Source organism: Netta rufina (assembly GCF_964035555.1).
Source record: "Netta rufina genome assembly, chromosome: 6".
NCBI classification, from domain to species: domain Eukaryota; kingdom Metazoa; phylum Chordata; class Aves; order Anseriformes; family Anatidae; genus Netta; species Netta rufina.
Window position 1 is genome coordinate 20,460,617 of NC_140129.1, and position 27,871 is coordinate 20,488,487.

At 38.1% G+C, this 27,871-nt stretch overlaps 2 protein-coding genes across 4 annotated transcripts in view; one reads left to right on the forward strand and one right to left on the reverse strand.

Annotated features, from left to right (window-relative positions):
• Positions 1–1,611: 1,611 nt before the first annotated feature.
• Positions 1,612–27,359, reverse strand: DHRS9 (dehydrogenase/reductase 9). 2 transcript variants are annotated; one of them, XM_084289131.1, is made up of 5 exons: positions 27,261–27,359; positions 5,348–5,695; positions 4,072–4,330; positions 2,777–2,940; positions 1,612–1,936 (listed from the first exon to the last, which is right to left on the reverse strand). In XM_084289131.1, the coding sequence occupies exons 2-5, from the start codon at positions 5,664–5,666 to the stop codon at positions 1,710–1,712; spliced, it is 969 nt and encodes a 322-aa protein (XP_084145257.1). In that variant the 5' UTR covers positions 5,667–5,695; positions 27,261–27,359; the 3' UTR covers positions 1,612–1,709. The 2 variants fall into 2 exon arrangements, with proteins under 2 accessions (XP_084145257.1, XP_084145258.1); XM_084289132.1 differs by lacking the exon at positions 27,261–27,359 and adding an exon at positions 7,749–7,846.
• The window catches only part of ABCB11 (ATP binding cassette subfamily B member 11), a gene marked incomplete at its 5' end in the record, with an annotated part of 40,190 nt that continues 28,319 nt past the window's right edge, over positions 16,001–27,871 (forward strand). The window contains 7 exons of one of the 2 annotated variants that reach the window (XM_084289130.1): positions 16,001–16,083; positions 21,060–21,074; positions 21,474–21,521; positions 21,617–21,665; positions 23,733–23,974; positions 25,632–25,719; positions 26,665–26,798. In XM_084289130.1, the coding sequence (XP_084145256.1) occupies positions 16,001–16,083; positions 21,060–21,074; positions 21,474–21,521; positions 21,617–21,665; positions 23,733–23,974; positions 25,632–25,719; positions 26,665–26,798 (659 nt within the window). Of the gene's footprint in view, positions 16,096–21,059; positions 21,075–21,473; positions 21,522–21,616; positions 21,666–23,732; positions 23,975–25,631; positions 25,720–26,664; positions 26,799–27,871 lie in introns of both variants that reach the window. The other variant, XM_084289129.1, reaches the window with a different exon arrangement.

Sequence of the window (27,871 nt, forward strand, 5' to 3'; positions counted from 1 at the left end):
CTTTAATCACTTTCAGCTGAGCAATCTTGGTGGAAAAAATGTTTTAACTTTGTCTATAGAGAGAATGAGACTCTGTCTGAGGTACTGACAGGGCTTTAAGTTCAGGCGACACCATTCATATCTCTAGGGCCTCATGCTGCCTGTTCTGCAGGAGATAAGTTTTTCAGTGACAGAGATGGACTGAACTCATGCCTGGAAAACTAACAGCTCATGCTGACTGGGACGGGGAAGCCACTAGCTCACCAGACAGCTTATACAGAAGCCTTTGGCTTTTGTGTTAAATGAAGAGAGCTTAGTTTTCTATTACTTGGATTGGCATGAAAATATTTGTAAAATCAAACTGACAAAAGCAATGCCACCAATAGGTAGTTCAAAGGTATTCACTTCAAATGTTCTCTGGAAAGAATGACCTTTTCAGATAACTGAGATCTAAATGAAATGAGCACACTAAAGCCTAAGCATAAGCTGCACTGAGAAAAGTAAAAAAAAAAAAAAAAAAAAAAAAAAAGTGTTCTGCAGGTTCTGAAAAAAGTAAATCGAAAACCAACAATATAAGGGTAGCCACTGGGTAACTTGCTCTTTAACCTGGTCATATCACAGCAAATTCACTAGGGTGGGGAAAGCATTCTTTTTTTTTGGTTGCAGGCCAGTTTCCATGGCAGTGGGAAATGACTTCCTGAGCAATGTGCAGCTGCAGGCGTGAGGTGGGGTCTCTGTGTATCTTGGCTGCTTTGTCATGATGAATTCCTGCAGCACTGGATCGTAGCAGGCACTTGTGTTGTCAGGAGCTGAACAAGAGAAGAGCTGGTCTGCACCTCACAAAACACAAGGTTATTATTATGCCAAGAAATAACTTCCAATTAAAAAACAAAACAAAACAACAACAACAAAACAAAAACAAAAACGTAATGCGTTAGCTCTTCAGTACATAAATTGCAGGCATTGAGTCCCTGTAGCTGGATCCACTTTTGTAGCTACAGATCCTTTACAACACAGGGTAGAGCTGGACTTTACAGATCCTCAGGATTTAGCATAATTACCAGGAAAATGCCTCACCCAGGGTTTGCAGAGTCCTGCAAGTGGGACATGATGTGAACTGCAACCATCTGAACAATTCAGGCATTTTATTTTGCTCTGTCTCTAGTTAGAACTGCACCTTTCTTTTGTTGGCCTCAAAATAGGTGTTACTGTGCTAAAAAAAATCAGCATCAGGAAGAACACTTCCTGCTGTCCTTGCTAGTTTATATTGCAAGAGCTCAGCTCTCAGCTCTCTCAGAGGAAGGCCCTGTTTCCATTCCTTCCCCTTCCAGAGATGACAGAACTCTTCCATCTATGGGGGCTTAAAGTTGCATTCTCTGCTTTCTTGGGATACTTTTGTTGCGTGGATCTTTGTGAAAATTGGAACCTCTGAGGGTTCTCAAACTAAGCACCTAAAAGGTGGAGGAGCTGAAAAGTCACAGCCAGTTCTGGAAGTTTATTAGTTCCTTTGTTCTCTCTTGTTTACACTTTAGAAATGAAATAAAGCAATAAAAGAAGTAGTTTTTTTTATTTTTATTTTTTAATAGTAGCAGATACTGGAGAAATAGATGTATTTCTTACATTCATAGGGCATGAGGGTGTATTTCAGGTATGGTTTGTATCATGTTGATGTAAAGGACAAATCTTACGGAATCGGCCTTGTCTGCAATGAAGAATATATTGGCAAAGATTTAGTTTGCGTGGGAAGCTGCAGGCTTTGCTCTGTTTCTCAGGAGTAAAAAGTCTTGTACAGCTGCTGGCATTTTTGAAAGGGGTGTCCAAAACCACTTCGCATCCTGCCCAATGATGTAATGGGCGCGTGGATAGAGGCTTGTTAGGGCATGCTCCATGCACTCAACAACGAGGGAAATGTCCTTGTTAAGGCAGATCTTGGTCAGTTTTTCTTTCTTTGCTGCATCTGTAAAACTCAAATAAAAGACTGTTCAGTGACAGGAAAAGTGACTTTTAACTCTTCATCCAACACTGATCTGTGCAGTTTCACTAAGGAACTGGTATTTGTTGTTTCTCCCTACAGAAGAATTCATAGCAGTTTCTGGGGACCAAGTACCCCATCCATAATGATGTTGTGATATAGTTTACTCCTGAGCTAGCCTAGTTACCCTTTACTATGGCATAGTCATGGCACAACTGGGTTTGTATTGCAGTGACAGTAGCTCAGAATAAACCTAACTGTGAAAAAGGCCAAGGGAAACAAATGCTGTGGTGCTTGTAAATGAGTCTCTCTTAGTAAGGAAATTGCTTTGCAGAAAGCTGTGAAATGCAGTTGTAAAGAAGAAACTTGATGGGCAAGAAAGCCCAAGACAAACAGTTTCTGTTGAAGCAGGCTTAAGCAAGTAGTCTCTGTCAGGCAATTCCTGAATGGCTTCCTCACCACTGGGGTTAGCAGAAGCAAAGGGAATTTATCCCTATTTGGTTACTGAATAAATAAATAATAATGACAGAAAAACACAGCAAGCACATTGGTTGTTTACATCATCAGATAAATGTTTTTCTGTTTGGGAGTTTGCTCAAAAGCTACACTCCAACACAAATAATTAATCTTTAACTGAGATTTGAATAAAGTTTCCCTGAACGGGTTTTTTGTGTGGATAACCATATTGTGATGCAGAGGCATTTGAAGAGTAACTTTTCCAATGTAGTCTCTTCAAAAAGTCAAAATGATTAGAAGATATAATGCCCTTTTGCAAGGCTTTCTCAGCAAGAAATACATCGATTCTTTTTATTCAAATGGCCTCACCTTTCTGAAAATACTCCTCTCCATACTGCTTTTTAGTGCTGGGAGGAAGCTGATTCCAAATAATCTCCTTCTCTTTCAGAATCTTTACTGGACTGGATAATGGTGTTTTGAACAGTCCAGGTTGAATGCAAGAAACATTAACTCCAAAAGCTTTCATATCTCTCCTGCAAAGACAATGCAACAATTTAATCTCATTAGACATTCTTATTAATATTGTGGGATTATTTTTTTAAATATTTTTGTATATTTTTTTCTGTACTAATACTTTTATTTCTGGCTTTACATGGCACACCAGCACACAAATACTGTGAGGCACACACAGTTGTGAACTTTGAACCTGTTATCTCAAAATGAAATAGGGATGAACTATCTTACCTGTTTAACAGAGTGTGAACATATATAGGCAGTGACTGTGCAGTAGCTAGCATATTGTATTTCACACCCTATGTCACCTTGCAGTTGCTCATTAGTTATCTGACTTGCCTGTAAGACTGTCTGGCTGCCTAAACGTAAGTATCTAGAGACGTTTCACATGTCTTAGTGAGTCCTTCTTAACCTCCATCTGATGCTCTAGATTGGTACACATCCTTTTGGTCATGTCTCCTATCTGTCAGCCCTGTGCAAGTGTCATGGATACCTCCTGGTATCTAAAATGGCCCTATATATTTAGGCACACAAATTGTTCCTTGTTTTACATGAAGAAGCCATAGTGGTCTCCAGAATTAGTGTGTTATATTCTCTAGATCTCTCTAATGATTCATATTGTTAAGAGAGGACACTTTGGAGAACAAAGCTTAGACAGAAATTAATATCGTGCAAAAACTCATTGTATGTGGTTTTGGTGGTGGTGGTGCTTGTGGTTTTTTGTTTGTTTGTATGTTTTTCCTTCCCTCTGGATGGGCTGCTGTTGGCAGTTTCCAGTTGCACTTTTAAACAGGAGAATGAGGTTCATACTGCAGAGACATCTCAGTTCGAGTCAAACCTTCTCTATAATAAGGCCCCTGTGCACACTGAGGTAAGTTAGTTATGAATATTCAAGAGTACCAACTACACCACAGTACCACCTCAGCACACCGTATGTGCCAAACCGGCTTTGTATCCCAGGCTTCAAAAGTGACATAATATATGCTGAGAAAAGGCGCTTTTAAAAAGAATTATCCCAAAGTGTCTAGTATTTTTCAGTTTTATATCAAGTGCCAGGCTTGTAGATCAGCTTCTGTTCTGCATGTGCTGATTTTCAGTTAGTCTGTTAGCCTAGGAAACAAAGAGCAGTCTTTCCTCACAGTATGTTATACCTTAAGCTGTCATTAAATCCTTCTACCCCAAACTTTGAAGGGCAATAACCTCCACTACTGAAGGCTAGGCGACCTCCAACACTGGATACGTTTACTATCCTTCCCTTTGCTTGTTTTATCAAGGGAAGCATATTTATTGTAACATTTATGAGTCCAATTAAATTAACTTCAATTGGTTCTCTAAAGTGTTCAATATCCAACCAGTCTGTAGGAACGGATGGCCCCATAATTCCAGCATTATTAATAAGTCCCCAGAGACCTGCAAGGAAAAAAAAAAAGAACATTAGGAAGCAAATTTTTGCTGTATGTGGTAGAATAATTGAACTGGGTGAGACTTCACAGCAAGTCAGTGATGGGTCAAAAGGACAACAAATCTGGTTTGGCCTTACTCATAGCTTTTCATGGGGAACAAGATCACTTTTTGCTGGAAACCAAGCACAGTTTTAAATAAAAGCAATCTGAACGATTTATAAGCATTTTTATGAAAAGAGGAAGGGTAACATGGAGATTGGACTTTAACCTTAAGTATAATCGGTACTATGGCACATCATAATAGACCTGATTTAAGGCTCAAAGTTAGTAGAATCCAGCCCGTGAATCTTGTGCCTTTGTAAACCCTACTATACTAGTCCAACTGAAATCAATTAGCATTGGTAATAGGAGCAGCAATTTGTCTTGCATGACTTATTGGGTCAAAAAAAACAGGATTTTTTTTTTTTTGTGTGTGTGGCCTGCAAAGCAGTATTTCAGAGTAGTTACATCTATTCCCTATAGTTTTCAAGAACATATATTTTTTGCTATCTTAGAGTGAGTGCTTAGAAGTCATGTATTAAAAATTTTCACATTTTAAAGTAAGTATTCTTTAAGCTTGTTAAGCAGAAATTTCTTTCGTTTTTTCCCTAGCCTTGTAACATAGCACAGGAGTTGCTGAGCACTCACATCTAAATCCAGAAGTGCATGCGAGTGTAAGCATCTAGATGAAGGTTCCAGGAACTGGATTTCTGTTCTTATAATGATATGTCAATAAATCTGACTTCTTGAGGAAGCATTCACAGATACTTAGCTGTTACTAACCACTAAGCAGATGTATAAACCATGCCTCTAGTGAGATCTCCTTCCATGTTTCTGGAAGGCAGTAAGACATCCATACACACTTGTCAAGTGTCAATTAGAGTAAACTGTGAACATAGCATGGTGTTTTGGGGGAAACTTTATTGCAATTGTTATTATTATTAATTTATTTTTAATTTTGGAAGGCAGATATCTTGGCACTTACCTTCTGACTGAACTTCAGCTTTGATCCATGCAGCCACTTTCTTAATACTGTCTGAATCTCTCACGTCCAGCAGCACTGTCTGAAGTTGGCTAGAGGTCTCAGCTTTTAGTTCCTTGGCACCTGTTTCAGTTAGGCAGCTGGCAAAAACACGGAATCCCTTTTTATCAAAAGTCTTTGCTGCCATATTCCCAAAGCCTGTGTCACATCCAGTGATGAATATATATTTGCCATTGAGATTTGTAACCTTCATCCTGTCTCTTGCCCTCCAATGCCACCACAGAGAGATGATGCCAAGGAAGAGTACTATGTAGAAAAGCATTTTTACTGAAGTTGTTTGGACACGTTCTTCTGAAATGAAAAACAAAAGTTGCTAGTTATTAAGGTATAGTTGGTTGTTTTTTCCCCAAGTTACATGTCTTTATGAATGTTTATGGAAAAAGGTTTCCAGGAGATATCTAATGCAATTGGCTAAGAAAATAATTTGAAATACATGTAACAGTGTGCAGATCTTTACAACTGTTACTTATAGACAACCCATCTCTGCAGAGCAAGATGCAGTGAAGTTGCATGTACTATAACCAAATTTTCTTTTGGCAAAACTTAATTTAAAAAGAAATTGCAAACACCTGTCATGTTTTTAGTCCCCTAATAGGAACAGGAATACCACTGTTATTTTCTGCACATAAGAGCTGCTTTGTGTTCTGACATGTCAAGTTTTTATTGTGTAATTTTTAAATTAAGGTATATATTTTATATAATTTTAATTTATAATTTACTAACAATTTTAATAGTTTTATAATACTACATTATTTTTATTGCAAGTACTGTGGCTGCTCATGGTGCTTCTCTACATAAATCGGTATGCTGGTGAATGATAGCTTCTTGTGCTGACTGGTATTGCAAAAACTGCAATGCAGAGATGCTAGTTTTTGTTGCTTAACTTCCTCTGCAGCATCAGTATAGAAGAAAGTGTGATGAAGTAATTAGGCAGCTGCCCACCCCATGTGGTGTTTCATGGTTGCTTTGTTAAGACAAGGAAACTTTTCTCTGCATATGCAAGCATTGCAGACCAAGCAGAGGGAATAGTTTCCCTTCTCCTATGGCAGCATTAAAATTACCACTCTACCTTTCTTGCCTGCACCCACCCTATTTGCTACAGCTTGGTGGCAGGCACAGGCTGGCTCCCGGAGCATGAGGCAGACCTGAGGCCTCGCGATGCCTCAGCTCCTGTGGGAAGGCCTGGGCGGCAAACCGGGAGTGCAGGGGAAGAGACTGCTGGAGCAGGGGACGCGGTTCTGCTGCAGCTGTGGAGATGTTAACTAAATAACAAGTAGGTTAACATAAGGAAAACATAGTATGGGTTTAATCTTTAATTAGGTTAGTAAATAAAAATAAAAGCCGAATTAGTAAAGCTGGTGGAAGAAAAGGCTCATCGAGGCCTGTTTTTGCTACAGGAACAGGCATGTCTACAGACATGGGATTTGGACAGTGTGGTAGATGGTTAACTTCTGGTCCCTGTGGTTGTTAGTCAGTGGGTTGGTGGGACTTCATATTAAAATACTGAAGTGCTGAAATTGCAAGGTTTTCAGTCAGAGTACTTTGTTTCCAACTCCAGCCTGCAAGGGAGACCGAAAGGTGCTGCACCTGCCCTCAGTTGCAGGATATGGCAGTGTAAAGATCTAATTTTTTATAGAGGGCACAAACCAAAGAAGAACAAAATCAGAAGGCTAATCAATAAAAATTATATATATTTTTCTAGTTTCGGGGGGTAGGGGGGGGTAACGAGAGGCCCTGGGTCAGAAGCCCTGAAGGCATTTTGGAGAAGTGTTTGGGGAGCTGAGGCACGCAGGCCAGACAGGCCCATGAGGAGGCGCCATCTTGACAAGAACCGCTGAGGTAACCAAGGAGCCTGGATGCGGGGGGAGTAGGAGGGGAGAGGCACTCTCAGAGAGGTCTTTATGAAAGTTTTTATTTTTATTTCAACACATTGAATCACTGTTTTGACAAAAATTACATTTTTTTTTTCCTGTCTGATGTTTTTATTTGCACAACAGTTTGGAATGGAGAATCACAGAATCACACAGAATCACAGAATTTCTAGGTTGGAAGAGACCTCAAGATCATCGAGTCCAACCTCTGACCTAACGCTAACAGTCCCCACTAAATCATATCCCTAAGCTCTACATCTAAATGTCTGTGGAAGACTTCCAGGGATGGTGACTCCACCACTTCCCTGGGCAGCCTGTTCTAATGCCTAACAACCCTTTCAGTAAAGAAGTTCTTCCTAACATCTAACCTAAAACTCCCCTGGCTCAACTTAAGCCCATTCCCCCTCGTCCTGTCACCAGGCACGTGGGAGAACAGACCAACCCCCACCTTGCTACAGCCTCCCTTGAGGTACCTATAGAGAGCGATAAGGTTGCCCCTGAGCCTCCTCTTCTCCAGGCTGAACAAGCTCAGCTCCCTCAGCCGCTCCTCGTAGGACTTGTTCTCCAGGCCCCTCACCAGCTTCGTCGCCCTTCTCTGCACCCGCTCAAGCACCTCGATGTCCTTCTTGTAGCGAGGGGCCCAAAACTGAACACAGTACTCGAGGTGCGGCCTCACCAGAGCTGAGTACAGGGGGACGATAAAAAATACATACGAGAAAAAATACATACAAACGAGAAAAAATACATACAAACTTTAGTCAGATCAAGGGGGTGAATGAGTGGCATATCCTGCTTCTAGTATGTTAGTATGTTTCAAAAGCAGATGGTGAGAAGCTAGCTATAGAAACAGGGCAAGTAACCAGAGGTAATTCCCTCACCCCGTATCTCCCAACCTACTTGCTGGAACAGCTCTAGACATTGTTTTGCAGTTTCAGGATAGCATATTTTTGTGTCCAAGAACTAAATATGTTATGACTTGGTGACATTGAGCAGACTTAGACCATGGGAGGAGAAATGTTTGTTTCGTTCTGTGTGCTAGCCTCCCACCCAAAGGTATCCACGCCTGTCAATTACCCACTTGGACTTCATACTTTCCATAGCAAGAGAAGATCACCTTTACACAAACATCCCTATTGTGCCCAGAGGTACTTTCCTTATTTCACTGTAAGGGAAGTATCAACTATTTGCTGTTTCAGTGAAGAAATGTAGTCTGGTTGCAAAATAGGAAAGTGACTTCTTACCAGCAAACAATTCTTTGCTTGCAGCTAAAACCATAAAAGCAGGCATCAAAAGAGGAAGACTTGCTCTTCCCTTAGGTGCAAAAAGGAGGTTTTTCCTTTGTGTAGAATACTTGCTAAAGGTGCTTAGAAATGGCAGTAACTTTTTCAAAATCTGTGCTAAGTTGAAAGAGGTAACGTACATAAGCACCTCGTGGGATTAACATAATTTCCTTTTCAATAGTGTAAAACTCAGAACAGTAAGCTCCATGTAAAATTCACTTTGCCTTGTACAAGGTGAATACTAAGTCATGTTTGTGTAATTGCTGCGGTGCCAAGGAAAGAATGAAGAGACAGCATGGGGGTACCTGCCAATCTGACCAACTGTATGCTTATACTGACAGTTCCTGCAGCTTCTCACTCTTCCAGTCTTTGCCCTGATCAGAGTTCCAGAGAAGGGACTCTGTTTTCTTCCAGCCTGATTTTTTTATTTGTGTCCTCTAAATATATTTATTACTGTGATAGTTTTTTTTTTTTTTCAGACAAAATTGATAAGTAGTATGCAATGACTACTCCAAGAATGGATGTGGAAGTCAGGTGCCTAGTAATTCAAGCTGTAAACTGCACGTACTTTAATTAAAATGTTGCTTATTTAAAAACCAGGGTACAAGAAAATAGATTTAACTAGCTTTATTCAGTATTCATTTTACTTCAACTTCATATTATTTAGGTGTAAAAGTGATGATAACACGTAGAGCAAAACAACAAATATAATTTCAAAGACCTGGAAAAATAAAGATGCCAACAAATCGGTTTGCTTTGTTTTTCAAAGGGCATACAGATAAAGCATAATGTGGAAGCAGAAGTGTACTATGATATTGAGATTTGCTTTAAAATTCTTGCAATTTGAAGTGCTATCAGTGTATGTGGCACAGTTAAGATAGGAATTATACTCAAGTCAAAGTCATCCAGTTTTTGGCTCCTCAGCTCTGGGATCACTGTACATTAGCTGCAAAAATTAATTTGGCTATGAATGGCTACGAAATAAATTAATGAAGCGCGAGAGCTGTCTGCTCAATGCCTTCTGTCCAGCAGGCTAGTCCAGACTGCTGTTCTTGCATACAGACTTCAGCACAAAACACTGAAATAAGCTGATCATCTGGAACCTTAGCCTGCAGAGACAGACTGAATCTGTTTACCTGGTAGAAAAATGTAACCACCTGCTCCTCCATAGCTGTCAGCATACAGAGCTAAATTTCTGGGTATTTTGCGGAAGCTTTGGAAGCATTTATGTGATTGCTGCTACTACCTTTGTTCAATACTGCAATAAAGATCAATGGGTTGTAGACTACAGCTTGGAGCAGAGGAGTACTCTGCCAAAATAGCACATGGATTTTCATTTCTTACTGAGAAATGGTCTGTCCAGGAATATCTAAGATTCATTTTTATTCACTTGTTCCTGCAAACTGTTGGAAAAAAATCCACAAAAGAGAGGATAACTCTGACAATATACTGGCCTAAACAGCCTTAAAATTCAGGGAAAAAGCAATTATTTAACTTCATTTGGCTCAATGAATTTTGATATTTTTCTTCCTGTGCAAAGAGGTATTAAAATGATGCAAGCTGTAAGGAAAATGGTTTCCCCTCAACTCAGACTGTGACTGAGGGGAATTATTCTGATGGTATTGCTCATGTTTCATGAAGTAACTAATATCTATCATCTATTTCGGCTCAGAGATGTTGTATGTGTTTCCTACCAGAATAGGTGGGAGCATCTGTTCTCAGTCTCCTGGATTTACTGAAGTCCTGCTTTCTAGTTTTTTAATTCAGTGACTAATTCTTCTTTAATTGAAAGGTCTCTAGGGTTGAATCTAGCAATAGAAACTTGAGCTTGAGTTTTCCCTTCCCAGGACACTGGAAGGAGACAAAGTGCAAGAAAGCTTGAGAAGATGAGGTGCATTTGGCAATTTTTCCTCTAGAAGTTGTAAAACAGGAAGGTGATTGTGTGGCAGTGGGACCAAAACTGAGTACTGTATTTTCTTCACCTTGCTGTGTTTTCTTCCACCTTTTCCACTCCTGTATCCTGCACTGCAAGTAACTATTTTTCTCTATGGCTCTGATATGTGGTGGACAAGATAATTAGTACCGTAGTATTATCTTAGTGTTATTCTCAAGGCTATGGTGTGTACTTTAGTAGAGATGTAGATGACTTTTTGTTATGAAAATGGGAGATGACACCAGGTTTGAGTCTGGTAATGCTGTTGTTGTGTGCACTGGAATGATGCTCAAAAAGGGAAACAGCTCAGGTGAGCTAAGTTTGATTCTGATGCATTTATGTGCATGAGGACCTTTCATGGAAAGTTTGAGAGTACAGAACTAAGGGGAGCCAACAGTCACTAAGATAAAGGTAATATCTTTCCATGTCGTTTTATCAGCCAAGGCTCTCTGTAGTGAGAACTGATTTCAAAGGGGAACTAAACCAAGTTTGCCATTTACCTGTAAACCCTGCAGGTGATGTTGGCTGGGGCTGCGACATTGTCCCTTATTAAAAAGTCCACGGTGGGCTCATCTCCAGTGAGAGCTCACTACTGCTCAGTAGTTTCCTTGCTTTTAAATGTTCATCTTTTAAAGGAAGAATACTAAAAATGTATATGTTCTGGAAACAGGCAAGCTATGTGTTAGAAAACCGGGATTCTGAGCAAGTTCTCAATCTGAACTTAGCATAACCTCCAAACCAACTTTTGTACTATTCAGCTGATGTTGCTGCCTACAGCAAGGACAGTAGTTTACACCGAATTATTACATGGGTAATAAAGTAATTCTATACTAATAGTGATAAATAATGCAGTAATAATCTCTTCCAATACATTCATTGTGAACGTTTTTTTTTTTTTTTCCAGAGAACTGTCTGGTCTCTTCATGTATAATTGCTTTCCAAGTAGCCTGACTTTATGTTGTGAGATTACATTAGTCAAATTTAAACCCTTCATTAGATGTCAATGAACTGTAACCAGTGTGACCGTGTGGTTATTGACCCAGGTGCAAATAGCCAATGCCCAATTTAAAGATTCAGTCCTGCCAAATGGGTTAGAATAATGAAAACATAATGGGAAATGGTTGGGTGCTTCACTGACTAATTGAACAGAATTCTTCCAATTTGTTCTACAATAGGTGTTTTTTTACAGCCACGGGTGAGTAACAAATATATCATGTTTAATGTTTCAGAGATAACTGATGGAACTTTCTGAACTGAAAGGTGCCTGTATTTTTCCTTCAAAATAATCTAATCCAAATGCTAAATTTTTGTCTGTACAGTTAGTGCTTTTTGAATGGGACTATTTGAAGAACAAGACATTCAGGTCATATTTTGAAGCAAAGTGTCTTTCTGCATGTATGCTGTCATTAATATCTGAGCAACATAGATTAAAACAAAAAAAGTGGGGGGGGGGGAGGGGGGATAGAACTTTTTACAACCAGCGTTCAATGCCCTCTACAGCATATATTAATTTATCACTGTTTGCAAAGTACTCTTTTTAAAATCTGGATTTTGAGTTCCTTATCCGTTTTTGTTTATCAAAAAATCCTGTGGTCATACCTTTACTGGCTAGAGTAAAATGCAATTTCACTTCAGTGCTGTTTCTCATATATTCTCTGTTGCTAGTTTTTATTCTGTATACTCAGGGGCAGATGAGATTATCTAATAATCTTCAGTTATCTCTGATTTCTATTATCTACGTAATTCTTAATGGAGATATCAACATCTGTATTTTTCAAGATGTTTTAAGTGGTCCCCAGATAAACGTCTAGACCCTAAGGTAGGTTATTTTAGTATTCTAATTCATCTTGCTAATCTTCTATATTAATATAAGGTAATAAATGATGCCTGCTGGACAGGATAGTATGTGGATAGTATTTGATGCGTTGAACTTCAGAAAATAGAGCAAAAAATGTTTTATTCCTGAAATATTGGGCAGTCACATTTAAAAAAAAAAATTAAAAAAAAATTTGAGATAATTCCAGAAAGTTTAGCCCTAGCAAATGTTTGTAACAAGAATCCCTACTCTAGTCTTTCATCTTTTTTTTTTCCCTATTTTTTAAAACTGCATCAGAATTCAAGTTTAAAAGAGTTGTGAGATACATCATAATGTTAAAATACAGTGTCAGAATAAGCATTGAAGTGAGACTACTCAGCATGATGACAGCACTGAAGGGACAGACTGATTTTTATAGTGTTCCACTAAAAAAATAATATAGATATTATGATTTCATAATAGATATATAGGTATATAGGTATAGATATTATGATTTCAAAGTCAAGTAATAGCTGAAAGATGATGAGGCAGAGAATGACTTTGCTTTGCTGAGCTTTTGCCTCCTTCATCAATTTACAGTATGACACTTCTTTATCTTTCTGAAGCAGGAATGCACTGTATTTTTAACCACTTCCTAGACGGGAGACAAAATCAGTACTATGCTTGTATATAATTTAATTTAAATCAGGTTTATAATTGCTGTGAATTCATGAAGTATTTTAAAGCTGCTAGAATGTGCATATAAATACCACCCTTAAGGTTTAGATTCATTTTGTTTGCAGAAGAGGAAGAAATATAATTTCTTTACTCCAGCAGAACACTTGTTTTCATAATCCAGGTAACATTTCCAAATGCACTAACTTCAGTGTAAAATCAGCTGTTTGTCTATTAGGTCAGCTTTCCCTATGCAGTTCCATTACTTGTGTGCTATCCCAAGCAAAGCAGTTTGTACTAGAACTGGAAACAAACGATGGCTTCCTGTAAAAGGACAAATTGCTGGTAAAATTATCATTGTTTGGAGAAGGAAACATGAGTGAATGGTTGAAATTTGTATTTTCTGTGCGTCATAAATTCAGTCATAGACGCTTTAACCATTTGAACCAGAAATCTGTAAATAATAAATACATCACAGTCTTATTTTTCTCACACTCATGGCTTTCTTTATTTTTTTATTTTTATTTTTTTGAACATGTCCTTCCTAGAAACACATACCTAGTGTTAAAAAAAACAGTCAAGCCTTAAGATCAGTTGCATATTTAAGCTGTATTTTCCTTAGAATCACTTCACTGTGAAGGGTTCCTCACTGTTAAACTTATGTTTTGTAAATGTAGCAGAGTCTTTGTTTACAGATCTCTAGCTTGAACCTCACAACTAAATTGACACTTAAAAAAAAGTCTTGACATTGTGACCAATTAAAAAACTGCTAATGTTTTGCTAGCTATTTTTTTTTTTTTTTTTTTTTTTTTTTAAGAAACTTCTGGAACTTTAGGGTAATTTGAGAAAACAGTTTTTGGAGATCTGTTTCAAACTATTTCAATTTATCAGGCACTGCAAAAGGCAGGATGAAGAAAACAGATCAAGCTTTGTATTTTCACTGAAGAAGTTAAAATACCAGGAATATAGGCTTGCTACTAAGGGAACCTACTTCTATTTCAATATAAACTGAGTTTTTCAATATAAAACTTTATTATCTGGAAATTAAGCCCTTCTTAAAACTCCTCTTCTATATGCCAGATGCAAATTCAGCTGAATTGAAATTTAATGGTTTGTAGATTAGACCTCATGTGAAACAGGGTGATGTGTATATGATGCTTTCCTTTCTAGTCAGAAGCGGGTGTTGCATGCTTTCTCTGTTAAAAAGTGTAGTTGGGAATGTGCACATGGTAGAGACTTTAACCAAGGAAATAGCATAGCCTTGTTTGGCCCATTTGCCATCTGTCTGAGAGAACAGAAAAATTATGATTAAGTTTATAAATTGTTTCACTGTATGTGGGAATGAATAAAAAACCCTGTGGTTTTACCTAGTCAGTGGCTATTGTAGTCCTCGTCAGATTTTTTGCTGTTAGAGTACTGATTTGGCTTTACCCATGTACTTAAAGAAAGAATTTGGTTCACAATCTAGGGGATCACGTAACGTGAAGGGGTCAATTTACTGACCAGTGGCTCAACAAATCCTCTCTGCTCATCAGAAACTTCCAGGCAAGAAAAACAACATCCATAGAGTAGCAATTAATGAACCAATGCCCAAATTAAGGGAGATATTGAATGCAGTTCTGCAGAGGTCTGTCTTACTTCTAGTATAATCCAGTAATATTGATAATGATATGGGTGACAGAATGTATGATATACTTATTAAATATGAGCATGACATAAAAATGGGAGAGACTGCAGATATGCAGAAGAGCAGGACTAGAATTCAAAATCATCTTAATGAACAGGAAAAATGGGCTGAAAAATTTAAAGTGCTATAAAAATCTGGTAAGAGCAGACAAGAGTAATCAACTGTGAAAATACAGTTTGTAAAGCAACTGGCTCTGTAGAAAATTGTTTGCAAAAATTAAGTGGTTTTGTGGGTTACAAACTGAATGTGAATCAACAGTGTGATGCTTTTGTGAAAAAAAAAAAAATGTCACAGTGGGTTGTATAAACAGGAGTATAATCTGTGAAAAGTGAAATAATCCTTCTTTTCTCGGTGTTGGTTAAGACTGGTGCTATACTGCTGTTACACACTTAGCACTTCAAGAAAGACTTACTAGAATCTAAAGGAGACTAGTGAGAGTTATCAGAGATTTGGGAAGTACGGCCAACAAAGGAAAATGGAATGAAATGCTTTATTCTTCTGAAGAAGGAAACTTTTTAGTATTCTCCAAATGTATACAGCCTACCTGCAAATTGGAAGAGTATTATTTCCATATCCATGGTGGATTGCTTAAGAAGTAGGGGGCTTAGATTCTGACATATAAAATTCAGATTAGATATTAGGAAAAACCTTATTTTAGCAATAAGGATAGTGAAGCACTGCAATTGCTTGTGGAGGTCTCCATCTTTGATAAACATCCATCAAAATGACACAAGCATAATTAAATTATTCCTTGGATGTTTAGAATTAACCAAGAGACTTAGGTCTTTCCAGCCTGATTTACTGATGATGCACATGCCAGAGATGGACATGTAAAATTCAGGACCAGATGATAAAAGAAAAGAGAAGGGTTCTCTCTGTTACGGTTCTACTGGCCACTTAGCAGCTTGGCCAGGCCCTGCTCACTGCTCCCTTGTAATTGAGGCAGGATCTGTCATTTTGGGCTATAATCTACAGATGTCATCTGCATAAAAGCAGTAGTTAATTTTAATATGACCAGGGCTGTTTGCAGTACGCTGCAAAGCTTGTCAGAACCACTTCCATTTAAGGTGGGAGGTACTGAAGCCTTTTGAAGGATTTGCACTTTGGGGTGATATGGAGATCCTTCTCCAGGATGTTTTTCTATTCTAGTTTCACTGTGCCTGGGTTGTCCATTCTGTTACAACCTGTGCTGTAATCGGGGCATTGCCCTGGGATGAGGGCAAAATGAGGGCAAGGATGAGGTAAGCAGGAATTTAACATAATATTATTGTATGTTCAAAGGCTAACATATGCTGATACTATTTTTTTTCTCCACCCCTTCTCTTCAGGACTTTGGATTTGAGTAACTGATCAACATGTCTGACCCTGTTGTTCTACGTAGCATCAAGAGATTGGGAGAGGATAACTATGCTTTTGATTTGGATGGTAAATATAAGGAGTTTATTCTACAGTCAGTTTCAGATTTTATAAAGCATGTAAAACTGGTAGTGGGTGGTCTAAGTGGAGCGGATAGTCAACAGAATACAAAGCAAATGCTCTGTAATAAATAACACTCTTATGTAGCACCTGCTGCTGTTCTGTGAACCCGTGGGGTATACTGTCTGCAAAACAACATTTCTGTAAAAGCTATGTATAACAATCCTTTCTGGGGGACGATCTTTACTTACCAGCCTACATATTCAGTGTCTACCTAGTTTTTTGTATTCAGCACTTCGGTGTACAAGTAAATGGAAAAAAAAGTCAAAAGTTCTGTCTACCCTGGTTTCTAGAGCTGCTTTCATTAAACGTATAAATCTGTAGTGATATCTACAGATAGATAGATCTGAGAGGCATTAAAATTTTATATGAAATATGAACTATACAAGAAAGCAAAACAATAGCACATAATGGAAGATAAATTGCAATAAAATGTAATGTACATCTGTACCTGCATCATACATAGAGTAGAAGGGGTTCAGAAGAGGATTCCACCACTCAAATATCACCAGGTTCCCTAAGTAAATGTCTAAGTCTGTATTTTTAAAATCCTTGCCAGCTGGGGCCTAACTCTGGATTTATTTAAGCTTTCATTAAAAACCTTCTTGCAGAACCTAACGAAATGCTCCCGGCCATGCATGAACTAGCCTGTGTACTAAACACGGGCATTATTGGGATTTACAAAAATGACCTTCATTCCCAGTTTCACTTGCTCCAACACAGGAATAGGTGTTTTTAGGTGGGCTCTGAACAGAACAGCTAGATGAGGAGTGTGCTTTTTTGTCTTTGGTTGTCTTTTTTTTTCTTTGACTCCATCAGATTTGTTGGAGCAATCAAACTGGACAATGATAAAGACTACGGAGTTTTATTTCATTTGAAAAATTTTATGACGGTTAAGAAAATCTCTGCAATAATCACTGTAAGGTCATTGCCGTAAATGTGAGCCAGAGATGTGGCAGGGCATATTTGTTTCAGAATTTCCTTGGGTTTTATGGGATTGCAGGGGGATGTTTAAGGAATGTTTGGATGTGGTACCTAGAGACATGGTTTAATGGGTAATATTGGTGGTAGGGGGTCAGTTGGACAAGATGATCTCGGAGATTTTTTCCAACCTTACTGTTTCTTTGATTTTATGATAAAATAAAAGCTGGAATGCTGTTTTTGGTGGCTGACTTTAAAATCTTCATCCGCAATAGGATGTCTTAAGGGACTGTAAGCATAATGGTAGAGTTTGAACGTATCTGGAGTATTCATTTTGGTCTTGGACTGAGCCCTGGTTGTGTTTATCTTTGTAGAGACTGACTGGCATATGCAAATATAAAAGCAGCTGTTCTTTCAGCAGATGGTACATGTGATTTTTTGGGGGGTTTGAAGTTAGGAAATGAACAAGAGCTTTGTGTGTAGAAGGTGTTATGTTCCCACCTTCTGTCTCTCTGTGCCAGCCAGACTATTCTTTTGGTTTTAACCATCCTCATCGAATATCTTTCACTTTGCTGGGATTATTCTCCTGGAATAGGTAACCTCCTGTTGAACAGAGCCAAGGTGCTGTTTTTGGTAGGAAATTCAAATCTATTGTAAGAGCTGATAAGGTGATAGCGAAGGACATGATTCTCCTAATAGCTTGAATGTGTTCATAGACAGCATTAGGCATTGAAACAGGTTGCCCAGGAAGGTGGTGGAGTCACTGTCCCTGAAGGTGTTTAAGGAAAGGTTGGACCTGGTGCTGAAGGAAATGGTTTAGTGGGTAACATTGGTGGGAGGGGGATGGTTGGACCAGATGATCTTGGAGGTCTTTTCCAACCTTAATGATTCTTTGATTTTTGTGATAAAATCAAAGCTGGAATGCTGGTTTGGGTGGCTGATTTTAAAACTTGCAATCCAACAGCAGCAACTTTGGCCCCATGAATGAAGTAGAAACCAACGTGAACATTTCTGAAAGTCTGCTCACTTCCCAGGATACTACTACCCCAGCACATGCTGCCCTGCATCCTGGAGAAACGAGCAGCTCTCTGCATGCTGAAGCAATGCAGACCTCCCCACTTACTTTCCTTTTTCTTTTTTTATTTTTATTTTTTTTTATTTTTAATTTTATTTTTTTAAAGCTTTTAACTGAGGCTGCTAGCTGAAGGCAGTTTAAGTGCTTGGGACATTTTGGGTACTAGTATTTGTTGAGAGGGGGAAAAGACTGAACAGAAAAGGGTAAAGGGGTATGCCTTTTTAGGGCAGAAAACCTCATGTCTGTTCCAGCCATTTATTTAGATCTCCCAGATTGACTGTATTTATCTAGCTGTGCTGGAAGGTTGCTTTTTGTCTACTGGCTTGTCTTTTGCACTTGCTGTTTTTACTCTTTATAGGACTTTAGCAAAAGACTTGCTAGTGGGATCATACCCACTCTCCTTTTTACAGTTAGGAATTTTTGGCCTATTAAGTGTTGTCTCTGGTTTCTCAGTTTCCTCAGAAATGCAACTGTCTTCTGCTTAATGTAGTGTGCAGTTTACTGAACTGTTAGAGCACCTTTCCCAAGGCAAGCATCAGTGCTTTAAAATGATACTGGCATTCTGCTGAGTGATTTCTTCCACTCTTTAATTTCCAGTGAGGTATTTTTCAATAACCATGTTCTGTACATGTTACTAAGAATTATCACACTCTGGGTTAAAAGTTGAACACTGCAACTGTAGGTATAGTTAATAGCCAACTTTAGTTGGGAGCCTTTTGAGTACAATTTTTCTTCATTTGATTCAAGTATCAGCTTTTCTCAGGCTTCCTTTTTCTGTGTTCTCACAACAGCAGTAAAAACTCAAATTCTTGACCATGTTCTGCAGCTTTTCCTTGATTCTACGCTTTTTCAAATTGTAATTAAAAAAAAAAATAAAGATTACTATAGCTTTTTTCTTTACGGTTAATATATTATTTCATTGTCCCTACGTTATTTTCTTTACTATAAAAATCATGTTGTGTCCTGTCTTTCTAGTTTTTTTTTTTTAATTGTGAACTATTACTCATCTGTTTCTTTCCTTCAATTTAAGCATAGGTAATGTCATTCCAATTTTTCTTCCTGCTTAGAAACTGCAGGCCCACAACAGCTGTACCTCTGTTCCTTGGACTTTTGAATAGCATTGCTATACTCTTGTTTTCCTCTTCAGATTTATAGATTAAGGTTTATTCACCTTTGGAGTGTGCTTATTTAGCTCTCTAAATCAATGTCTCAGAATGCTGTGCTTTTTCACCAGGTACCAGGTTCTTTTGTTCTCCCCTTAAAATTTTCCTCCCATTAGCCTTTTTCAAATCTTTCAAATCATTATAGACGTCACCAGCTGCCAACCTCCAGCAAACTGAAAACAGATGTTTCTTTTTCCTTTACAACCAGTTGTTTTCTAACACCAGATGATTCTTTGTACTAATAATTTGGAATTATAAAACCTTCTGGAAAATTTCTGGAATTCATGGGATGTACGTATGTCTTTATTGAAAATATATTTTCTTTTTACCATCCCTAGGTAACAAACAGAGCAGAATAAAAGTGGTGTTAGCTAAAGCCACATAAAGTTATCTTACTAACTTCATATAGGAGATGCAATCAGCTGTTCCGCTCAGTCCCGAACTCGGACTGCTTAATTCTAATGTTGCTGCCTTGGGAAATGCAAAAACCTTCAATTGGGTAAGAAAATGACTGAGGCAGAATTTTTGGTTGCAGTGATTTCTTTGTACTCTCTCTGAGTGCTGTGAGGCAAAATCCCTCTGTATATGCTCCTTGAGACAGACTAGTCCATGCTCTACATACATGTATTGTCACTAGATGTGAAAATAGGAAGGTGACTGGTTGAAAAGCATACCATGGTTCTGAGTCTGATGCTAAGTTGCCAAGTACATGGTAAACTTGAGCGAGGTGCATATGCCATTAGGTTATCCAAACTGTGCTATCTACGTATGTATGCGTATAGAATGCTCTTTATGCATTGTCATGTCAACAGACTTATGACAAATGTTTCAGCACTTACGATGACACTTCTTTGGGGTAACTGTCAAGCTGCACTTTAGGTATGACATCTTTAATACCATCTCTTGAAAAGAAGCTAAATACAGACCTGTCCTGGGGACTACAGCACAATTGAATCGGGTAGCATAGTTCCATTTCTCTAAGTTACAGTTCCTCAGAGAATATCCCAAGAAAAGACACCAGTGTCTATTCTTACTCTCCAGTGACACAGCTGCCCCTTTTCTGCAGGATCTGCAATCCCTAAGTTGTTGGAAGGCAAGAATGATGAGCTACAGCTCCCTCCTTTCAGAGAGCACACATGGACTGTCAGCAAACTGAACTGTTGTGAGGTATTTTGTGGTGCAACAGTGTCCAAGTGAACTAGCTCAATACTAGAAAAAAATGTTTACAATGAAAACGAGTTGACTTTTGGCAAATGTTTTTGGCGCATTTTTTCATGTGGGGGACTGAGAACTTAAGACTACTTCTTCAAGAGAAAACAGGCATGTATTGATATTAACTTGCTAGGGCATTTTTAGACCCATGCCAGTTCTTCACAGAATCACAGAATTTCTAGGTTGGAAGAGACCTCAAGATCATCGAGTCCAACCTCTGACCTAACGCTAACAGTCCCCACTAAACCATTTCCCTAAGCTCTACATCTAAACGTCTTTTGAAGACTTCCAGGGATGGTGACTCCACCACTTCCCTGGGCAGCCTGTTCCAATGCCTAACAACCCTTTCAGTGAAGAAGTTCTTCCTAACATCTAACCTAAAACTTCCCTGGCTAAGGGGAGTTTTAGTCTTGTCCCTGACTTGATGTGTTAGTGGAAATAAGATGCTTTATAATTTAGGAACAGTTCCCATGGGATTCCAGGGTTTATTTTTCATATGCCTGCAGAAGATTTTGTACTTGAGTGATAATTATTAACTCTGGATTTATCTTCCCCAACAGGTAACAGCTTCAAGAAATCAGAGTAAGTCGTACACAAATGGAACAATCAATATTTCTAGGAATATTCAACAAATTTTATGTAATCATATCAAACTGAAGCATTTTATCACAAAATAAGGACTATCCAAACATTTGGATGATAATTGTTTCTCTAATTGACCTCAAAGAATCCATTATTACACCGATGTTTTGAGGTGCTGATTATAAAAACAATGCGTAAGCCTTCAGATCATTTTAATCTAACCTCCACTCTAGTCCCCGTCTAAAGTTGAAAAGTACCATAAAATTACTGACTCCAAAGAAATCTGAAATGGCTTGTTTCTTCAGTAATTTTAGGCAAAATATCTCAAACAAAATGTAATTTCAGAAAACTAATGAAGAAAATAGAAGAAATGGTTTTAAAACCTCATTTCTTTGCTAGGAATTTCTATGCCTATGAAGAACCTTCTGAAAAAAAGAAAAGTGAAAAGTGAGTTAAGTTCAATTCTGTGTACTATCTTTGCATATAGAACAGAATAAATACTAAAATACAAGTTTATAATTGTATGTTTTCTGTTCTTGAAGGTCACCAGAAAAGAAAGAAAAAATTGTCCGTGTTGGCTTCTTTCAGCTGGTAATAAAATCAATGAATATAGATGTCTATATGGTTCTGTAGAATAAGTGACAATAATGTATGCGGTTGTTTTGGGGAATAGCTGTGAATAAGCCAAATTTGTAAGGAATTAAACTATTTGGCATGAGATCCTGCCGTTAAAATCGATAGGAATTTAATAGAGCTATTCTTCATTTTGGTAGTTCAGTATCTGTATCTGTGTCATAAATGTCTATTACACAAGTTATTTTGAACCTACAAGTAGATATGGGGACAAGCGTTAAGTTACACATTAAGGATCTCGGTGACCTCAGTTCAATCTTATCTCTGCCAAAAACTTGCTGTGCAATCTTTGGCAGATAATTTAGGTCCCTTGTAGTTACTGTATTGGTATCATAAGATTTGGTCGCTATAGAAACTTGGAAATGCTCAACACTGTGTGGTAGGTCTAGCCTTAGGTAGTGCATTTGGTGGGTCTTGGAGACCCATCAAAAGAGATATGCAACGAAGCAGCATGCAACAATTTTTATTATTTCTATTTTGCATGTAGTTTTTGCATGTTGCCTGTAATGTGTCCAAATTAATAAGGTCCTGACTGTAGTACTGAGCTAGTGGTTACATCCATGTGGCAAATTTTAGCTTGAGAGAACAGACAATCCACACCTGACAACTGTGGATGTGCCCAGAGATAGAGAATAGTGGAAAAATACAAAATGCAATTTCTGTATGGCAATTGGAGCAGGAATCACAAGTCTTTCCTTCCCTGTGAACTAGCCTACACAGAACTAAGCATGTACAGAGACTTAAAACTACAGAAACCAAGAAAGCTCTGTTCCACATTGTATATTTGTTTGTTGAGCAGAAGGGTTTGAATTCTGTACCCTTTAATGCACAGCTGTTTAACTCCTGCAGTGCAATTGCTAAACACAATATTTTTGCATCAGAGGTGCTGAAAGATTAGATACCACATATTTTTGTACTTTTTGTGGCTCTTTTAATAAGAGAATTCTTAGTTTTCTTATGAATAAAGTTTGCAAAAATGTGATAGTACTACAGTTCACTCTTTTTTTTTTCCCAGAAAAAAAACACATTTATTTCTCTTGTATGTTGACTTGTTTTTCCGTTTATCTTGTTTCTGTCCCAACGTCCCTTTTCCATTTGTGCTCCAAATTCCCACACCTTCTTCTATCCAACACTTTATAGCACCTACAGAACCTGGACAGGTTCTTCAACAGGCTAAAATTCTTCTTCATACTCTTATTTCAAAATATATAGCGTTTGATAGTAATTTTATATATGCACAATTTGGTCAATACATTTACACGACTTCAACCTGAGGATCAGACTTCACACAGTTGTGACCAAGGTAACTTAAATCACTGTATTTTAGCTGAGTCACCAGCTGCATGTGTCAATGCTCTTGGCCCATGGCAAATGTAAGGCAATAGGGCTTAGTGCAATCCTTTTTTTACTGCATAATGAATCATGTTTCTATATATTTCTCGTAGCTTAAGAGCCTGTGCACAGTTGACTGGCTTAGCTAATGCTTTTCAGGATATTAACTACGAGAATTTGCTCTGAGACGTTTAGGTGGCTTTCTACCACAGCACTCCAGACTTCTGAGAAATTGGCAAGCTTTATTCAGAGGCTTTGCACATTGCCCTAAGGCTTTTTCCTTCATTCCTTCCTTCCTTCCTTCCTTTTCCCTTTCTCCCTCAAGAAATCTGCACAGCTGACTATATGTATGGATTATAATTACTATTCTTAATCTTTTAGCTACTGTCTGGAATGATGATAATGTGGAATGATATTGCACTATTAATATTATATGATAATACATTCATTCACATGATTGGATTCTGCTGTCAAATACTTAAGGGGAGCTCATCATAATTTATGAGACTGTAATTACAGGTGCAATTAGATTAGATTGGAGAGAGAGATTTGTCTTCTTTCTGTATTGAAGAAATGCTGACATTTAAGGAGAATGGTTTTGTATTTGATCCACCTGATTAATGATTTATCAGTATACAAGGAACATGGAGACTACCTCTCAGCAGAGACCATATTTTTTTTCTGTCTCTTTAGTTTCGATTTTCTTCACCTATGGAAATTTTAATGATGGCTGTTGGTAGTTTCTGTGCTATTCTTCATGGAGCAGCCCAGCCAGGCGTGTTGCTTGTGTTTGGTGCAATGGCAGACACATTTATTGAATACGACATTGAATTGCAAGAGCTTAAAGACCCAGGCAAGATATGTGTAAATAACACCATAGTGTGGATTAATGGTACAGTTCATCAGAATGAAAGGAACACCACAATAAGATGTGGGTAAGTAGTACATGTGCTTGTTTCTTCTACTGTGTTATTATGGCTGTGTTATTATGGTCTACAATGTATTGCTACAGAAGGTCAAGCTCAGCTTTTAAAGTTTCTATTTTGTATCCATAGGGCATAAAAGGAGCATGGTTTTTGTTACAAAGGCCTGTTTCAGAGCTAAAGGGAGAGAAAGACAGCTTGGGTATTGTTCATTCAGCTTTAGGTGTCAGCAAGGATATTCTTTGGTGGTGATTGTTCTGATAACATATATCCGCTATGCATCTGAAATGACTTAGATGTTTTCTGTGATGACCTACTAGGTAATAATGTCTTCTGGACATTTTTGTTAGGACTTAGGTGCTTATAGGTGCCTGATGACTTCTGAGCAAGTTCACTAAACTTTAATCATTGAAAAGTGCACTTCTGGAATGCAATTCATTTTAGCTTATGGGACATGTCTAAGGCAGGTCTGATGGACTGCCCTTTAACAGTGCCTGTTTCTTCCCATTGGTTATAATAAAGGAAGTCTAGATGAATCATTCATATATGGAAATCTGTCAAAGCCAAATTTGAACCTGTAACCATTCTTATGACTTGGTTTGCAGTGCATCATTCTGAGAGTTTTTTAATCTCTGAGTGGTAGTAAATTAGATAGTTCAAATTAAAACTCACTTGTCTAATGGTCTCTGAAATTCAGAGCATATGAGAGGTGATCCACATTTTTAAATGTAGGTGGCCGGGGCCAAATTATATCCAGACTGTCCAAACCAGCCCCTGATAAGGGGCTGGCAGTTGTGACAGGATTTGCTACAGACCTCTGTTTCTCTCAGGCATTAACTAGCCATCAGGTAGGATACATTAAAACATTAAAAATGGTAGTGGGTATTTATGATAGACACCTGGGTTATTTTCATGATGGTGTTTTGCAAGAGATCAGGTCAGGTACATAGTTTTCTCTTTTGGCTTAGAATGTGAGTATACCAAATTCGGTGGAAACAGAATAAAGCTTGTTCTTTGCAGGACATTAAAAAAAAAAAAAAAGTCTCAAAGAATATCCGATAACCAACAAAAAAATGTTTGTTTCAAAGAAATCTGAGTGCAATACCAGCAACTCAGTGCCCTTCAGTGATATTGGGAATAATTTAATACTACTACTTGAGCTGAAAGAGATGATCATTTCAGGTTTGCAAGAAAGTAATACTTGAATTTACTTCAACCTCCTTCATTTTGCTCTGTAAAACACTGTTTAAATTCAAGTGATATTTATTTGTATAATGGTACAAAATAAGCTAATTCAACATCTAATGAAAACTTATTGGGCAGCTCTTCCCAGAAAAAAATATCTTACGTGTGTTGCTGTTGAGCATGCAGTCCAGTGGGGTTTCTCATCTGGCCCTTGCACACCGCACAGCTGCTCCAGGATGCAGTCAAATTTCCTGATACTCGCCAGCTACACACCCTTGTGCCAGAGGGAGAGCAAACAAACCAGCCCCTGCTAGCAATAGCCTCAGTATTGGGAAACAATGCTTCTGGTAATGAAACAAGCTGATTTACCACCTAACTTGACTCTAGGCTTGAAGAAGTGGCAGATTAGAAATATGTGAGAAACATTAAACAGTATCATTAACTCTTTTTTTTTTTTTTTTTTTTTTTTTTTTTTTTTTTTTAGGCTGCTGGACATTGAACAAGAAATGACCAAGTTTGCAGGTTACTATGCAGGAATTGGTTGTGCCGTACTTGTGTTAGGATACCTCCAAGTCAGTATTTGGCTCCCTATTTTGATTTCAAGGTTTAAGTCACTAAATAATTAAGTTTATAATAACTATGTTTCCTTTAACTGCTTAGTCAACAGCTTGCTTGAGCAGAGCAGACACTTTCAGTTCTTATCCTATCAGCTGAAATATGTTAGCTCTGACAATCTGATACCTCCTTGGATTTGTGCATGCATACCTTTGTACACAGATGTGTTTTACCCAGTGAGGTAAACGCATGCTGTTCCTTTCACACCAGAAGAATTATTTGCTCAAGTGTGGTTACTATGGAAGCCATATGCCCTCCTGAAATAATAGCTAAAGGGCATGCAGATTCCTAGTAGGCATCTCAACTGAGTTGAGCACTGTGTTTCATATATAGAGATGTTATAAAAGTAATAGCGTAAAATAGTGTAAAATTGGTGTTGGAGGAGAATCACACTCTACATATTCTATAGTAGTGGTTCAAACCTTATGACTGATATACATGTAAGCCACAAGCTTGGACAATTCCTGCAGAATCTGCTAGAATCTGCTGCTTTTGAAGCTTTTTATAATCACAAAAACCATTTGTTATTCTCCTTCCTAAAAACTGAGGGCTTTGCTGAAGAGTAATGGCTGCCATCCCTATATTATTTACAGCTGTACATGGACTTTTTTTTTCCTATGGCATTAATGTAACAGCACAAGTAATTAACCTTGCATTTTCTCCTAGTCTGTCAAAATTGAGACAAATGCTCGATCCAGAGGCTTAAAAAACTGTTGGATTATTTAAAGATCAGGGGCATAAAGCAACTACTGTGTGTGTGTAGCTAGAATATATTTTACCTGAATAGTAAGTTATCAATAGCCAAATTGCTTTTTCCCATTTTAGCCAAATTGCTTTTCCCATTTGTTGGGAGTAGAAAGACTTTTTACTGCAATTTATCAACCACATTATGCTCTTCCCAGATATGCTTATGGGTTATGGCTGCAGCTCGTCAGACACAGAAAATCAGGAAAGCATATTTCAGGAAAGTAATGAGAATGGATATAGGCTGGTTTGACTGCACATCTGTAGGAGAACTAAACACCCGAATTTCTGAGTAAGTAATTGAGAAAAAAACACGCAAGAAAGAACATTTGTACACTTCTTTTCCAAGCACAACAGAGTGCCAATAACTAGGCATTTGACAAACACTTCTAGTATAAAGTAGAGCTATGTACCTGGAAGCAGGGACCAGGCTAATGGTCTCCCCCATATTTAAACTGAGTGCTGTAACTCTTAAGCTACAACTATTTCCCTTTTATACCTTTTCTGTCAGTGAATTTTGTTTGCTTGTTTTTGTCACCCCATCCTGTCCTTCTATTCTCTTACTCTGTGCCCAGTCCTTTCAGAGTAGTCTCTAATTTGCCAGTGCACGCCCCTCTGAGACTCGAGATGACGGTTTGAACCCCCTCTCATGTAAGGGAAAAGAAAATTACACATACACTTTGCTCTTGTTAGCTTTTAAAAGAAAAGAACAAGGTTTACTTAATCTTCTGCTAAAGCAGGTACAAGCACCTACCTTTAGAAAAGGACCCAAGGTAGGTGGAGCAACCTTCTTGTCCTGAGTGAACATTTAGCTCTGAGAAAAATGGAGTTTAAAGCTTGCTTCTTCGCTTAGTGGTTCCTGTTTACAGGATGAAGGCAGCTGCAAGATGAATATGCCAACTCTAGATGGCTCTCTGTTCTCTGTCATGCCTGCATAATAGTAGGGACGATTGCAAAAGGTTTTTGTGAAGTTGAAGGGAATTTTTTTGTCTTTACTCACCGCCCAGTGGTGTCTATGATTTTCTGTGGTGTTCTTTTTATGAGGAGTAAATGCCAAGTGTAACTGGCTGTGAGGAACTTCTCTGACAAAAACGATGAACTGAACAGTACTTCTCTAATAAATAACACCCAGTTCTCTGTTTGTTAGAACAATACTATCTTGTGCCCACATAAAGCTTCCTGAACGCAAAACGTTCTCAAGAAGAAATATGAACCTGTTCTTCAACTCAGCACTCTCCTGTTTTCAATACAAGACTGTAATCTTACTTAATACATCGATGAGCTAACAAATCTGCAACTTAAACGTCAGTGCTGCTTGCTCATTTTTGTTCCAAGACTTCCTAGTTCTTCTAATCTCAGGGGTGA

What these genes read in the sequence shown, in the direction of transcription:
- DHRS9 (XM_084289131.1), bottom strand. Translation starts at nt 5,666, where the DNA reads ATGCTTTTCTACATAGTACTCTTCCTTGGCATCATCTCTCTGTGGTGG. An exon ending in GGATTTAATGACAGCTTAAG is followed by an intron (nt 2,941 to 4,071) that starts GTATAACATACT and finishes TTGTCTTTGCAG; the next exon opens with GAGAGATATGAAAGCTTTTG. An exon ending in AGAGGAGTATTTTCAGAAAG is followed by an intron (nt 1,937 to 2,776) that starts GTGAGGCCATTT and finishes TGAGTTTTACAG; the next exon opens with ATGCAGCAAAGAAAGAAAAA.